This window comes from Centropristis striata, chromosome 16 (genome assembly GCF_030273125.1).
Source record: "Centropristis striata isolate RG_2023a ecotype Rhode Island chromosome 16, C.striata_1.0, whole genome shotgun sequence".
Taxonomy (NCBI): Eukaryota; Metazoa; Chordata; class Actinopteri; order Perciformes; family Serranidae; genus Centropristis; species Centropristis striata.
Genome location: NC_081532.1, coordinates 8,954,368 through 8,966,790, shown reverse-complemented (window position 1 = coordinate 8,966,790; position 12,423 = coordinate 8,954,368). Strand labels below are relative to the sequence as shown.

The following is a 12,423-nucleotide window of genomic DNA, read 5'->3' as shown; positions in this document are numbered from 1 at the left end:
GCTGCCACGTTCACTTCCAGCCAGAATTCAAAATCCTGTCCCCGGGCCACAGACGGACAGGAAAACCGGTCCTCGTAGAAGCCGGAGCAGTGGAGGCGCACCTGGCACGGCGAGCCAGAAAGAGCCCAAAGGAGCCCAAAGGAGCCTGGTGGCAAAGAAGAGGCTTCCTCCTACCCAGGAGATGGAGGAGCTGCATCGCCCGGGGCAGCAAAGTGTCAGTGTTTAGTGTGACCACCATTATTAACTCGCACTGCTTTCACCCTCCAGGTCACCAGAGCTGCACAGGTTGCTGCTGGAGTCCTCTCTCCTCAGTGATGACATCACAGAGCAGGTGGACAGGATGGAGACTCACCTTCACCTTAAGCTTCCTCAGCAAGGCAGTTGTCATCCTGTCCACCTGCTCTGTGATGTCATCACTGAGGAGAGAGGACTCCAGCAGCGACCTGTGCAGCTCTGGTGACCTTAAAGCAGTGCGAGTTAATAAAGGTGGTCACACTTTTGGCATGTGTTTTGTTTTGTTTTGTTGTTCATGTCTTTTGTTGCCAACTGTAATTAAAGCTGTACAGTGATTAATTTAAGATGTTTCAAAGAGTTTTTCAAAAATGCACCCACACAATATAAACACAATATATACACTATATACAGACGAGTCATTTTGCAGCTCTCTGCTCCTGCAGCCACTCCTCCAGAGACTTTCCCTGTGAGGCCGCAGGGCAGAAGGTGGCGCCTCCAAAACGGCTGTGGCCAAACTCCTTGGTTTTTGGCTGACCACACTGTGCACACTTGTTGTATGGCACCTCTCGCACATATTTCCTCTTTGCAGCTCCACCCTCCTCCTCAAGAGCCCGCCGGCGTCGGTTCCTCTCCGTGAAGCGGGACACGGGAGCAGGAGGAGCAAGAGGAGCAGGAGGAGCCAGGCCGGGTGTGGAGACACCAGGAGCTGCCAGCACCAGCGACAGCGTGTTGTCGGGGTTCAGGACGAGACGCCCTGACTGAGCTGCTGCAGGTGGTGGTGGTGCTGTGGGGGTGGGCGTGATGGGGCGGTCCCTGGTGGCAGCAGCGGGCCGTCTGCCTGGCCGCAGGAGGGGAGCCTGTCCCTCCAGATTCGGAGGAAGGACAAATTCATGGCGTGGCCCAGATGTTGATGGAAGGAGCGCCAGTTTGTCCTTCGGGGCCAGAAGCTGGTCCGGTGCCACGGCGATCTGGGGGGTGGGAGGCATCCCCTGGGAGAGGACACTCATCTCCTGGCTCTTCTGCCTCCGTTGAAACCTGAAAGAAGATCATTTGTGTTAGATTAGTTGTCCTCAAATGGGGGTACTAGTACCCCTGGGGGTATTTGAAGGCTTTCCAGGGGGTACATGAGACCTACCACTGGATGAGTGTCCTCTGATTGAGCTCAAAGAGCTGCAGGGTGGTCTCCGCCATGACCCGCGGCATGTTGAGCACCAGCTCCCGGATGTGGTGGTACGCCCCGAGGATCTTGGACCACCTGGGGGTCGACACTCCAGCCTTCTTGGTTGGAGACTTGTGCAACGTGCACAGTTTGATGCACATTGCCTCAACCAAGCGGCTGGTGCTGGGCCACTGTGCCGGACCCCCAGGATGGCCTATCAGGCAGCGCTTCACGCTCTCCACGCCCGGTGTGACTCCAGACCGCTTCGGAGCCTTGAAGCGGCCGTGTGTGAGGCGCTCCTGGTGGCGAGGCTGGTAGTCCACACGCTGTTTGTCCACCTCAGGGAGAGCTGTCCACAGCCGGACGATCTGGCCCACCTGCAGCTCGGTGAGGTAAGGAGCCTCATGGAGATCCACCAGGCAGGCGGCGAGATCCTGGACCTTGTCCCACCCGGCGACCCCATCCGGCCCGATGACTTCTCCCTAATGCTCTCCCACGCTCTCTTCAACATACCCCTCATCTTGTATGTCCTCATCGTTCACCTCCTCCACCAGCCTGTCCTCCTCCTCGGGGTCCTGGAGCACTGGGGTCAGCTCCTTGCCGGTCTGGCTATAGAGGTACTCCATACCCAGCAGTTCACCTTGGAAAAAACAAAAAGACAAAACAGAAAAAAGAGGGTTTTATATATATATTTCACTGAATACATGAAAGGTTACATTGATTAATACACAGTGTAAATGACAGTGAATGACTTCTGACTGCCATCTAGTGGCCAGGGAGGAGACTACTGAGCCCCGTGAGCATCACCTGAGTGTTCACCTGTGCTCATCTCCATCACCTTGTTTCTTTGTTCTCCTCTGGGCTGCTGTGACGTTTGTCAATTTTTTTGTTTGTTTTTAAATCTGTATTAGGAAATAGTAAGTGAAATGTTTAATGTGTTTAACCTTTTCTTGTTGTTTCTTTTTTTGTATTTCCTTTTTTCATAGGTTTCATGGTGCACCTGATGACACTTCTGAAGAAGGGGAAGTCTCCTCCGACACATGTCATGGTACTGCATATAAGAACGTTCATCTTGCTGTTTTTTTCCATGTTGAACAGTTTGTTACCTGTGTAGGCTCCAGGGGTGCGATAGCGCTCATCCCAGCGTCTCCCGAGCACCTTCTGGCTGAGCTGGTCCACCGCCTCTCTCAGAGCGCTGCCGTAGGACCGGATGGAAGATGCTCCCTTCACAGCTTCCTCCATCCGGTCATCGTTCCAGCGCATCAGCCCGTCCAGAAGGTACGCCTGGAAATGGGCGTCGCTGGCACTGTTTCCTGAAGGTTCAGAACACAAAGAGGCATGTCACGTTTGTAAAACATATGAAGTATCTATAACACATAATAGATGTTAAAAAATAAAGCCACACATTCTGAGAAAGAAGAGGTATAAAACTAGTAACGCATATGTGTGCAATACCTGGAATGAACCTGTTGAGGTGGAGGTGGAAGGACTCCAGGGAGGTGGAGCCCCAGGCACACCTGTAGGAGCACAGCTCTACATTGCCTTTCTTCAGGGTGCCAGTCTTGATGTAGAGCGGGAAGTCCTCCGGGTCCTGGATACAGCTCAGGTGCTTCTGCTGCTCCTTCCAGATCTGCTGGATCCGCTCGTGGTCCAGCAGAGGAACGCCCAGAGTGTCCTTCCCGCTCGGGCTGTCAAACAGACTGATGAGGGACCCGATCAGTCTGCTGGTCTCCTCCGCCCCCCGTGTCCTCCTCCTGCAGTGCAGCGCCAGCTCCCTCCGGGTGATCAGCGTGGTCACCGCCTCCTCGGAGATGTGGCCGACTCCCCTCGCTGCCAGCTCGCCCTCCTTGGCGCGGCGAAGAGCGGCGACGTCCTCCGGGTCCCACTGGAAGACGCAGGTGGAGAGGCGGGCCATGAACACGCCGTACAGGGGGTGAGCCTCCGTGGTGACACCTGCAGCAAATCGCCGCATGAAGTGCCAGATGTCCAGGCGCACCTGGAGCTCATCCCACCCTGTAAACATGGCCTTCACCCGACAGGGGCCACGCTGGCTGCAGCAGTCTCTGTCCACATAGATGACCTTGGGAGGTGCCTCACCCGCCTCACTGTACCGCCTCACCAGGCCAGCTGCCATGGCGTCAAGCGCCTGTCCCTCACCAGCTGTCGGGACTGAGACGAGCACTTGGCCGTACTCGTTCCCGACATTAGTGCACCAGGCAGCTGTACCTGTGGCAGCACCGGCGAGCTTCTTCGTGACCTATTCAGAAAAGATAAGGAGTTAAAAACTGTCTCTTGTGTTTGCACTCAAAACTCTGCACATAAAGAGGGCTGTGGTACCTTCTTGGTGGAGTCCATCTTGAGGACCGAGCCAAAGATGGAGGTGATCTTGGCCTTCACCTCGTGCAGCCGGCTGAGCACATCCCTAGCGTACACAGCCAGCAGCCACTTGGGCTTGGGGAGGGCAGGTAGGCAGGGAGGCTCAGCGAAGACGGGGGGGCGGACAACAGCGGACCGAGCGAAGGGCTCACAAGCTGACAGGTACTGCAGGACGCGCTCCATCCACGCCTCGCTGTGCTGTTCCTGCAGCTTCTTGAACAGCTGGGTCGCGATGTTGCCCATCGTCCTCTCCCTCATCATCCGCAGCACGCGGACGCCACACGAGTATCTGAGGAGAGGAAAGAGTGTAATGTCAGAAAAGCAACCCACAAATAAAAGCACCTGCTGTAATAATGGTTGACATTGATCATAAATTACCTGTAAGTGAGCAGAGCTGGGAACTGGCTGCGGTGGCCCATATCCAGCTGGCCCAAGATGTCTTCCGACCACGCTGGATACTTCTTGGAGCAGCCTTTGCACTCCAGGTACTCGGTGGCGAGGTCGTACCAGCCGTCGATGTCCAGCACCTTCCGCACCGTCCTGTAGACTCCGGCGGCGGTGAGTCTGTGCTTGGCACAGGCTGGGCGGACGCAGGTCAGAGGGAACTGCCACATCTTCTGGGGCATCCACAGGAAGAGTGGGCGGCAGAAGAAGAGGTCAGGTGAGGCGGGAGGCTGGGCGTGAATGAGGGGGGCCACAGCTTTAGCTGTGAGACCAGCTCTGGCTTCCCGGTGCGTGGGTTGGCCTTGAACAACGTCTGCCGGATCCACGCCTGCTGGTAAGGTGGAAGCTGATCCTTCCAGTGACTGGGAAGCTCAGCCGGCGGCTGATGAAGAGGAGCTGCAGGTGGAGGGTCAGCAGAGGACTCAGGAGGCACCGTGGCTGCAAGAGCTGATGAAGGAGGAATTAAGCAAACAGGCAGCAAAACAAAATTAGATTGAATGTTTTGATAGTAACATGTCATGAAAGTAACTCACAAACTGCCACAATGTTAAGGTTACACTGTTTTTAATGTCAGTATAATACGAAGCAAAGAACCCAGGGTAAACACATGGAAAATTATGCAAAATTAATGTGTAAGTATTGATGAGGCCCACAGATATGAAACATGCACACAGACACAGTAACAACTACTATTGTTATGATTAGAACAACGACATCCCAGCAGTCCAGAGGGAGCTAAAGCGTGAATGAGAGGAGCATGCAGGGTCATTGTTAAAAACAAAGGCATGAGTGATGATTCGGAGCACATGGGGTGAGTGGAGTTAAGCAAAAACGCAAAAAATATAGAGACACCTTTGTACATCTTTAAGGTTTGCATCCTGGTTGATGTGGTTTTATGCTGTATTGGGAATAAAAATATATTTAAAACACAGGAATTTTCCACACAATAACATTCTTAGTGTTGTCGCTAAACATTCTCATAATATTTGCATTTGTGTCATATGCCACACCTGTATCGAGCTGAGCTTCACACTGCGCTGCAGCAGAAACCATCTCCTCATCACCGATCTCAGCAGACTCTGGAGAGGAAATGTTAAAAGCATTAGGCCTACTGTTGACAATGCACAGAGACAAATGTCTGCAAGATGGTGCATACTTACCAGCAGGGAAAAGCTGCCGGGGTTTGGAGCGTGGAGGTAAGGAGAGCTGAGGTGCTGGAGCTGGGAAAAAGAGGACAAGTTTGTATAATCTGTTAAAATGGTACAAGCTACACATGTAGGACTGCTGTAGGGGAAATTCAAAATTCACACTCGTACTCACAGAGTTTGACTGGTGACATCATCTTCCTCACGATCTGTGAAGAGGACAAATTCTTTGCCAGCAGGGATTTCACAGTGGCGGGCTTCCATGCACCACTTTGGACTCCTGCTGGAGGTGCAGAGGAGGTGGAGGCTGCAGATGGAAGTGCAGAGGATGGAGGTGCAGAGGATGGAGGTGCAGAGGAAGTGGAGGCTGCAGATGGAAGTGCAGAGGATGGAGGTGCAGAGGAAGTGGAGGCTGCAGTGCGTCTCTTCAAGACATACGCCTTGAAAATGGCCATGTTGGTGTTGGGCCGGGCATCAGCAGTCTCCAGGTATTTGATGAGGGCCTGGGCCTTCTGGCTCTGGTCCTCATGGACTTCTTTCATGGAGCGACCCTTGAAATCCCCAAACTCCACCATCAAGTGGCCCTGGTCGCCAGTGTCCCGCGCTCTCTTCTGCATCTCCTGCTTGCGGCCGAACACCTCCAGCTCCACCACCATCTCTCCAATCTGAGAGGCGTACTCCTGGAAGAGCTGCTTGTTCTCCGACAGAGGGTTAGCCTGCACCGTCTCCTTAGAAATGCTGTGCAGCAGGTAAACAGCATATCCCAGGCTGTTCTCCAGGAGCCACCTGAACCTCTGGCCCTGGAACATACCAAACTGCAGCTGGCAGTGGGCGAGGACCAGGAACCGGTCAGCTGGGTCTCCACCGTGACCCCTGACGAAAGTACTGGCCTCTGCCAGCACCTCCTCTTTGGGTTTGGCCCTCCCAGACCTGGTGTTGGTGAGCGCCTTCGCCTCCTCCGTGGGTGCCATGAGCAGCCTGGTAGAACCAGCTGACTGGCGGCGAAAAACTAGATATGCATACATTATCTGAAAGAAAAATAAAAGACTATTAGCTCTAGTTATCTGAATGATACCTGTATATTGATCAAAGACGAGGCACAACATTTTACTGTCCCCACTTGATAAATCATATAAAATTATAATATGTGAATACACTATAAAACCAGTCAGTACAAAACTGTGTATCATTTGGTTCAACACTGAAAATGTGATATGAAAGTAATTTTTGCAAACAAACAAACAAGATTGTTAGCAATTAATTGTGATTAAGTGAATTAATTGTGATTAAGTGAACATATTTTCTTAATCTGAGTTTATTGGTATACACCACATAAATTGTGGTAAAATTTCTAAAAATTAGTGTAGCACACCGGAGGCTCCATATGAAAGAAACTTTTAATATGACATTGACGTTTCGGCCACTGGTCCTACAGTGTGTGCAACAGTGCAAGACTACTGTAACGTTATATATATGGACATATACACATCTTATATATGTGCGGGAGAAGCCTCACGTACATACATGAAGTTTTTCATTCATAATTTACGGCGGGAATAAATACATGTAGTTCATCGTTCATATGGGCGGGATTACATTTTACCGTTCATATCATATGGGCGTATCGTAACGTTACAGCCTATATTGACGTATGTATTAATATTAATATATTTTTTACTTTTACTCCTTCGTTTTACCTAACTAACGTTGCGTTTTTAAAATCAGAATTGACAATATTTGAACTTCCCGCCTGTCAGTACTCCAGCTGAAAACAGCGGCTTTCACACATACCGGTAATTATTAATTATTAAGCGATATTTATAATTTTACTTTTTAAATATTTGATTTTACATTTTATATTAACCTTAGAGATATCTTTTTCTCTTAATTTATCCAAGCAAACCTTTAAAAATTACGTTTAATAACAGAGTAATACAGGATTTACCAAAGTGCGGACGGACTGTCAGAGTGAGAATGATCGCTGGGACGTGATTGGTCATAAGTAAGCCCACAGCGAAGGAACGTGATTGGTCGTTGGTCCAAAGTAAGCCCACAGCGAAGGAACGTGATTGGTCGTTGGTCCAAAGTAAGCCCACAGCGAAGGAACGTGATTGGTCGTTGGTCCAAAGTAAGCCCACAGCGAAGGAACGTGATTGGTCGTTGGTCCAAAGTAAGCCCACAGCGAAGGAACGTGATTGGTCGTTGGTCCAAAGTAAGCCCACAGCGAAGGAACGTGATTGGTCGTTGGTCCAAAGTAAGCCCACAGCGAAGGAACGTGATTGGTCGTTGGTCCAAAGTAAGCCCACAGGGAGGGCTCCGGTTAAACCTCTACTTCGCTATGTAAATATTAGCATTTTAGCTCAATAGCTTCCCAATCACTTTAAACACAATATCTCTGCTTTAAATATCCCACATTTTCGCACTGTGCCCGGAGCGAAGAAGATGTTTAACCGGAGCGAAGAACAGATTTAACCGGAGCGAAGAAGAGGTTTAACCGATGCAGATGTCTGTCAAATATCCAACTTAAAACTAACTTCACTCCGGTTGTTTTGCTACCTACTACAACGGGGGATTAGCTCAAATGGTAGAGCGCTCGCTCGTGATTGGTCGTTGGTCCAAAGTAAGCCCAAAGTAAGCCCACAGGGAGGGCTCCGGTTAAACCTCTACTTCGCTCCGGTTAACGTCTTCAAAATCAGTGTGGGATCATAGTTCTACACTGGCTGCATGAGATACATCCTTATTGTTACATTTTAAATCTGTTCATATTTTTTTTATTATTTTTTATATGAAAATATTAGCATTTTAGCTCAATAGCTTCCAGGTGATGTGATCAATTGACTCAAAATCAGTGTGGAATCATGTTACTCCACTGGCTGCATGAGATACACCCTCTATTTTTATATTTCAAATCTGTTCATACTTTTTTAAAATAATTTTTTATATGTAATATTAGCATTTTAGCTCAATAGCTTCTCAATCGCTTTAAACACAATATCTTTGTTTTAAATATCTCACATTTTTATTTTGAAAACAGGAAGTCGGTACACTCCGTAGCCGTCTTATATCTACGTTTGTATACAGTCTATGGTTCACACTTGAAATGGTGAAGTGGCTTGCTCGGAGTCGCACTGTGCCCGGAGCGAAGAAGATGTTTAACCGATGCAGATGTCTGTCAAATATCCAACTTAAAACTAACTTCAGTGTAGTTGTTTTGCTACCTACTACAACGGGGGATTAGCTCAAATGGTAGAGCGCTCGCTTAGCATGCGAGAGGTAGCGGGATCGATGCCCGCATCCTCCAGCTTTTCCATTTTTCTTTCGTGCTCTCTAGTGTTTGTCAAAGTTTTAAACACCATTACTACCAGTCCAACTTTGCCAACCGGCCGTCGCCCTGTTAACGGGAAAAGGTACCTCGAAGGAACTGTCCTTACGCGTTAATGGACTACTCTTTATCCAACTGAAACGTTAAGTTTGGGTCGCATGCCCCCTTGTTTCAAGTTTCAGGTGTTTTACAAGGAAACATGTTTAATAAAAGCCGAAATAAAACATTTACAAAATGTGTCTTCCAATGTATCAATCGTATTCAGTTCTAACGTCTTGCTGTGCTGACTAACGTCATACTGTCAAAAGCCTAACAATAAACTTCCTTTGCTTTCAAGATTTGCCTACCAGTTAATAGTAAAACGACTATGACTTTTCTTGAAAATAATTGTGAATACAAAATTCATACGAAGGCTGAGCTGGTTAATATCACATTGACATGACAGATTAAACCAGCAGTCTGTTGGGTTCGTTGAGAACCAGCAGATGGCAGCACAGTGTAATTTATATTTGGTGCTGCTTTGGGCCCATAGTTTAGGCCAGAGAAAGTAAAACTGTTCCAGAGAACAAAGCCCTCAAAATATATTTATATTTATCAATATCTAAACACACTTATGCATGGTTTCATTAGTTCAGTGTTTGGTAACCTACCTCACCTTTCAGCCGTTCCATTTCCACCAGTCAAACCGCCATGGCAACCGCGGAAGACTACAAGTACCACAGTCAAACTTCAGCCTGCGACTGCGCTGCTACTTTTATACCCAAGCTAGCGGCGGTTCTAGTGGTAGCATATTTATTCACCAAGTGTTAAAAGTTTCCGACTCCATAAACTAAACAAAAATTGTCACCTGTCAAACCAGCTCTGCATCCTGTTGTGAAAATTATGTTATGAAGCGACTTATGCTAGCCCGTTTTCGCGTCCGACAAACTAGGAAACGTCCATTCTATCATGACGAAACACCTGGGAAGGGCATTCTATTTTACGTCATCCATTTTTTTTTATTTTTTTTTACAGTGGATAGCCAATCATGTAGCAGGCAAAATGGATTTGGAATGGGAATTAGCCAATCACAGCGAATGTTGTTGTGATTCGTTGACTGAAATTCGGGAGGCACTCGGTTCGATTCCCAAACGTGCCAGGTATATTTATTCATTGTCCTTAACCGTTTGTCCGCATCAGGGTCGTGGGGGGCTGGAGCCGATCCCAGGTGACATTGGGCGAGAGACGGGGTGCACGCTGAAAAGGTCTCCAGACTATCACAAGGCTGACACAGAGACAGACAATCAAGCTCTCATTCACAACTAAGTGCAATTTAGAGTGACCAATTAAACCTAACTGCATGTTTTTGGACTGTGGGAGGAAGCCGGATTACCCGGTGAGAACCCAGGCTGACACCATAGGCTGACACGGGGGAAACATGCAAAGTCCACACAGAAGAGCTCAGGCCGGAGTCGAACCGGCGACCACTACACCACCTTGTAGCTTGAGCCAGTTACAACTTTACTGAATTCCACTACTAATCGAATACTTGGCTGTAATTTAAATGGCTCACTTTGTCAGACAAATTCAAAAGTCAGACACATACTGCACACTGTTGACAAACTGTTGAGTTCACAATAAATCAGAACAAAGGTTACAACCTTAACTTGAAACAGAAGAAACCACAACAACCCGAGAACGATATAAACAGTAATAATAACAATATTAAATATTATATAATATTATACCTAGTGATAACATGTCAATAAAAGAATAACTTTGCCCTTTTACATACTGCATCACGCTCTCATTCACACCTATGGGCAATTTAGAGTCAGCAGTTAAACCTAAGTGCATGTTTTTGGACTGTGGGAGGAAGCCGGAGTATGGGAGAGGACCGGGAGAACATGCATACTCCACACAGAAGAGCCGCAGGCCGGAGTCGAACTGGCGACCCTCTTGCTGTGAGGCGAGAGTGTGCCAGGTACAATTTCACTGAATTGCCCTATCGAATACTTGGCTGTAGTTTTTAACAGCTCACTTTGTAATCATTTTGAACATTTCCCCCAATTTCAACATGTTGAGTTAGAAGTATTTTCCTACATATATTTAAAAAGAACGGCAACCCTACAAAATAAATACATTGTTTGGTTATTTAAGAGAAGAGTTTTTTTTTTTAATTGCCAAACAATTACTTTAGAGGAAAACAATGTGTTTCAGGCATGGAGCGTGACGGCACTGAGACTTCTAACAACAGCCATGTATGTGAACAGACGACCAGACAGATTATGTTGAAGATTAGAAATGTTTGTAGCTGTCACTTTATTCACAAATTCAAAAGTCAGACAAATACTGCACACTGTTGACAAACTGTTGAGTTCACAATAAATCAGCACAAAGGTTACAACCTTACCTTGCAACAGAAGCAACCACAACAACCACAATAACATCAACAGTAATAATAATATTAATATTTTAAGCAAGATAAACGGTCATTGTGAAATAACAAATTTGCACCACTATATTGCAGTAATGGATTATAGTGATAACATGTCAATAAAATAATAACCTTGCCTTTTTGTATACTGCAGCCATTCATAATCTATGACTTAATGGTGTCTTTTGTCAAATGGCAAAAAAAACTTTCCAAGAACACAAGGGCAACTTAAAAGTGAAATAATTTCTCTGTGTGTGAAATTGCAAAATCCAGGAGATAGCTCAAGCCCCCAACATTTTCTTCACCATGTAACCAGGCATGTTGTAGAGGAAAAGAGCCAAGATGGCCAGCAGCAGGAGAGCAGTGACAATCTTGATGGTCAGCCACCTGTACTGGTCACATATGAGGTGTTTCGCAGCTTTGAACGGGATGAGGAACCAGAGGAGGGCGATATCTGGACGGCTGATGGAGCACAGAGACAAACAGTGAGTTAGAAATTTGACAAAAAAAAAAAATCCATTGGTTCCAAACACAATGTATGTATTATAGTTGTGGAGAAAGAAACAACCTGAGGTAATAATCATTTTCCTTAGTGCAGTCCAGTAGCTTTTGATGAATTTGTAGTTTTTAAGAACATATAAAAAAAAATAACTTAGCTTTCACTAAAACAAGACAAGGTCAAAACCTAGTATATGGCTAATTGCGTTTGATCAGTTTGATTGTGTGTGTAGTGTGTTACAGAAATATTTAAAGGTAGTGTCTATGATCTGATTTTGGATATTTTGGATATTAGTAAATATGCTTGTGTCCCTTTAATACTTACAAGTAATGTGCTTAATGATATAATACACCTGAGAGGAACAATACCACACAACTCTATGATTGGGCTCTAATAATTACCTTTGAATTAATGAGTGAAGTAAAAGCACTGTCCTTGGGAGGTCAATGACAACTTGTTTGAAAACAGGTACGCACTGCGAAAGTAGAAGAGGACAGCAGACGAGCAGCCCCGCCCCTGAACGAAGTGTGATCACTGACTCAGTCACATACACACCTGTGTTTATGGCTGCCCTCGCCGGCCAGCCAATAATATACTCAGGTGAAGTTGGAAAAACAACAAGGGCGGTATCGGTCTGTTGTATTGGTTTTGTGACTACAGTACTTTTTTTTTCTTTTTACCACTTTACCTCACTTTCAAGAACACCACATGCAAGGCATTGGTTGGATGTATTCATGTCAAAATGGTTATAATCAATTGACTGACAGTAATGGAACTTAGAAACTGTTTGATTTGAAGCCATTTAGTACTTTTACTTGCAAAGTTTAA

At 46.8% G+C, this 12,423-nt stretch overlaps 2 protein-coding genes and 1 non-coding gene across 3 annotated transcripts; 1 reads left to right on the top strand and 2 right to left on the bottom strand.

The window, feature by feature from the left end:
* Positions 1-650: 650 nt before the first annotated feature.
* Positions 651-1,928, bottom strand: LOC131988411 (uncharacterized). Its single transcript, XM_059353517.1, has 3 exons — positions 1,907-1,928; positions 1,370-1,868; positions 651-1,269 (listed from the first exon to the last, which is right to left on the bottom strand). The coding sequence occupies exons 1-3, from the start codon at positions 1,926-1,928 to the stop codon at positions 651-653; spliced, it is 1,140 nt and encodes a 379-aa protein (XP_059209500.1).
* A 711-nt stretch (positions 1,929-2,639) lies between these two features.
* Positions 2,640-4,515, bottom strand: LOC131988409 (uncharacterized). Its single transcript, XM_059353516.1, has 4 exons — positions 4,148-4,515; positions 3,731-4,058; positions 2,860-3,650; positions 2,640-2,706 (listed from the first exon to the last, which is right to left on the bottom strand). Exons 1-4 carry the CDS (start codon positions 4,393-4,395, stop codon positions 2,640-2,642), a joined length of 1,434 nt encoding a protein of 477 aa, XP_059209499.1. The 5' UTR covers positions 4,396-4,515.
* A 4,071-nt stretch (positions 4,516-8,586) lies between these two features.
* Positions 8,587-8,659, top strand: trnaa-agc (transfer RNA alanine (anticodon AGC)). The gene has a single exon. It is a non-coding gene; the product is annotated as a tRNA-Ala (tRNA).
* Positions 8,660-12,423: the final 3,764 nt, after the last annotated feature.

Coding starts and splice junctions, on each gene's coding strand:
- LOC131988411 (XM_059353517.1), bottom strand. CDS start 1,928: ATGAGGACATACAAGATGAGGG. Junction 1,869..1,906: donor GAGGACATACAAGATGAGGG/GTATGTTGAAGA, acceptor ATTAGGGAGAAG/TCATCGGGCCGGATGGGGTC. Junction 1,270..1,369: donor CAGAGGACACTCATCCAGTG/GTAGGTCTCATG, acceptor ATCTTCTTTCAG/GTTTCAACGGAGGCAGAAGA.
- LOC131988409 (XM_059353516.1), bottom strand. CDS start 4,395: ATGCCCCAGAAGATGTGGCAGTTCCCTCTGACCTGCGTCCGCCCAGCC. Junction 4,059..4,147: donor CCAGCTCTGCTCACTTACAG/GTAATTTATGAT, acceptor TCCTCTCCTCAG/ATACTCGTGTGGCGTCCGCG. Junction 3,651..3,730: donor AGATGGACTCCACCAAGAAG/GTACCACAGCCC, acceptor TTTTCTGAATAG/GTCACGAAGAAGCTCGCCGG.